The sequence below is a fragment of the Cucurbita moschata genome, unplaced genomic scaffold (assembly GCF_002738365.1).
Source record: "Cucurbita moschata cultivar Rifu unplaced genomic scaffold, Cmos_1.0 Cmo_Scf00013, whole genome shotgun sequence".
In the NCBI taxonomy this organism is placed as follows: domain Eukaryota; kingdom Viridiplantae; phylum Streptophyta; class Magnoliopsida; order Cucurbitales; family Cucurbitaceae; genus Cucurbita; species Cucurbita moschata.
In genome coordinates, this window is record NW_019268529.1 from 4,591,641 (window position 1) to 4,592,600 (window position 960).

Consider the following 960-nt stretch of genomic DNA (forward strand, 5'->3'; position numbering starts at 1 on the left):
CCCCCCCCCCCCCCACCATTTTTAATTCCACTTTAAACCCCCTCTTTACCCTTTTCTTCTCTCCACCTCCCCCTTCATTTTCCACAAAATTCATGGAGAAATCTGTCAATTCATCCATCCAGCAATTCCCTCACCCACTCCCTTCCTTCTCCACCTCCTCCGCCGCCACCGCGGTCGAAGAAAGCGCCTGGACTGCCTATTTGGACGATCCCTCCGACGACGCCTACAGCCTCGCCTCCTCCTCCTTGCTCTCTGACGCCGCTTCTCACGCCGCTTACAAACTCTCCGCCCCTCCACCGCCTCTCTCCGACCACCTTAAAATCCCCAAAAAATTGTCTCTCAAGCCTAAAGCTCAGTTTTTTGTTGACACTTCTCTTGAAGATACCGCCAGCTCTCCTGATAATAGCCCCAAGGTGAATAAAAACAACATCTTTTTCTCTCTTTTTTTTTTTTTTTTTCTTTTTAAAAAATATAAAGTTGGCCTTCAAATCATGTCGTGTGTTCTAGGTTGCTGATTTTGGGCCGTTTGATGGGAATAATTATCGAAGAAAAAGCTCTCTGGTAATGTTCTTTTAACTCTCTACGTCGTATGATATTGTTTATTTCGAATATAAGCTCTAATGACTTTGTGGGAGACTTTCATCCAACCATGAAAAGGGATTATTTGTCCGATGAAGATTTCTTCTTTTTATGGGACAGGGAAATGGGAGAAGAATGGGAGAGAAATATAGAGATCATGAAATGAAGACTCATGAATATACCGACTTGAAAAAGAGAGGATTATGCCTGGTCCCTTTGTCTATGTTGGCCAATTACTTGGGTTAACACCACGATCTCGCTCTTACTCGTGTGCAGCCAGTTCAAACATAGTTCAACATATAGATCATCAACTTCCAATTCAAAGATTCGTGGTTAGATCTTTCACTGAAGTTCACAAAAAAAAAAAAAAAAAAAAAAAAA

The 960-nt window shown here is 42.4% G+C and overlaps 1 protein-coding gene across 1 annotated transcript; it reads left to right on the top strand.

Annotated features, from left to right (window-relative positions):
• The first annotated feature begins 19 nt into the window (after positions 1–19).
• On the top strand, positions 20–934 carry LOC111451703 (vascular-related unknown protein 1-like). Its single transcript, XM_023092220.1, has 3 exons — positions 20–413; positions 508–561; positions 700–934. The coding sequence occupies exons 1-3, from the start codon at positions 93–95 to the stop codon at positions 823–825; spliced, it is 501 nt and encodes a 166-aa protein (XP_022947988.1). The 5' UTR covers positions 20–92; the 3' UTR covers positions 826–934.
• Positions 935–960: the final 26 nt, after the last annotated feature.

Excerpts from the sequence above, each read along its gene's own strand:
- LOC111451703 (XM_023092220.1), top strand. The coding sequence starts at position 93 with ATGGAGAAATCTGTCAATTCATCCATCCAGCAATTCCCTCACCCACTC. Across the intron at positions 414-507 it reads CTCCTGATAATAGCCCCAAG|GTTGCTGATTTTGGGCCGTT; the intron begins GTGAATAAAAAC and ends CGTGTGTTCTAG. Across the intron at positions 562-699 it reads ATCGAAGAAAAAGCTCTCTG|GGAAATGGGAGAAGAATGGG; the intron begins GTAATGTTCTTT and ends TTTATGGGACAG.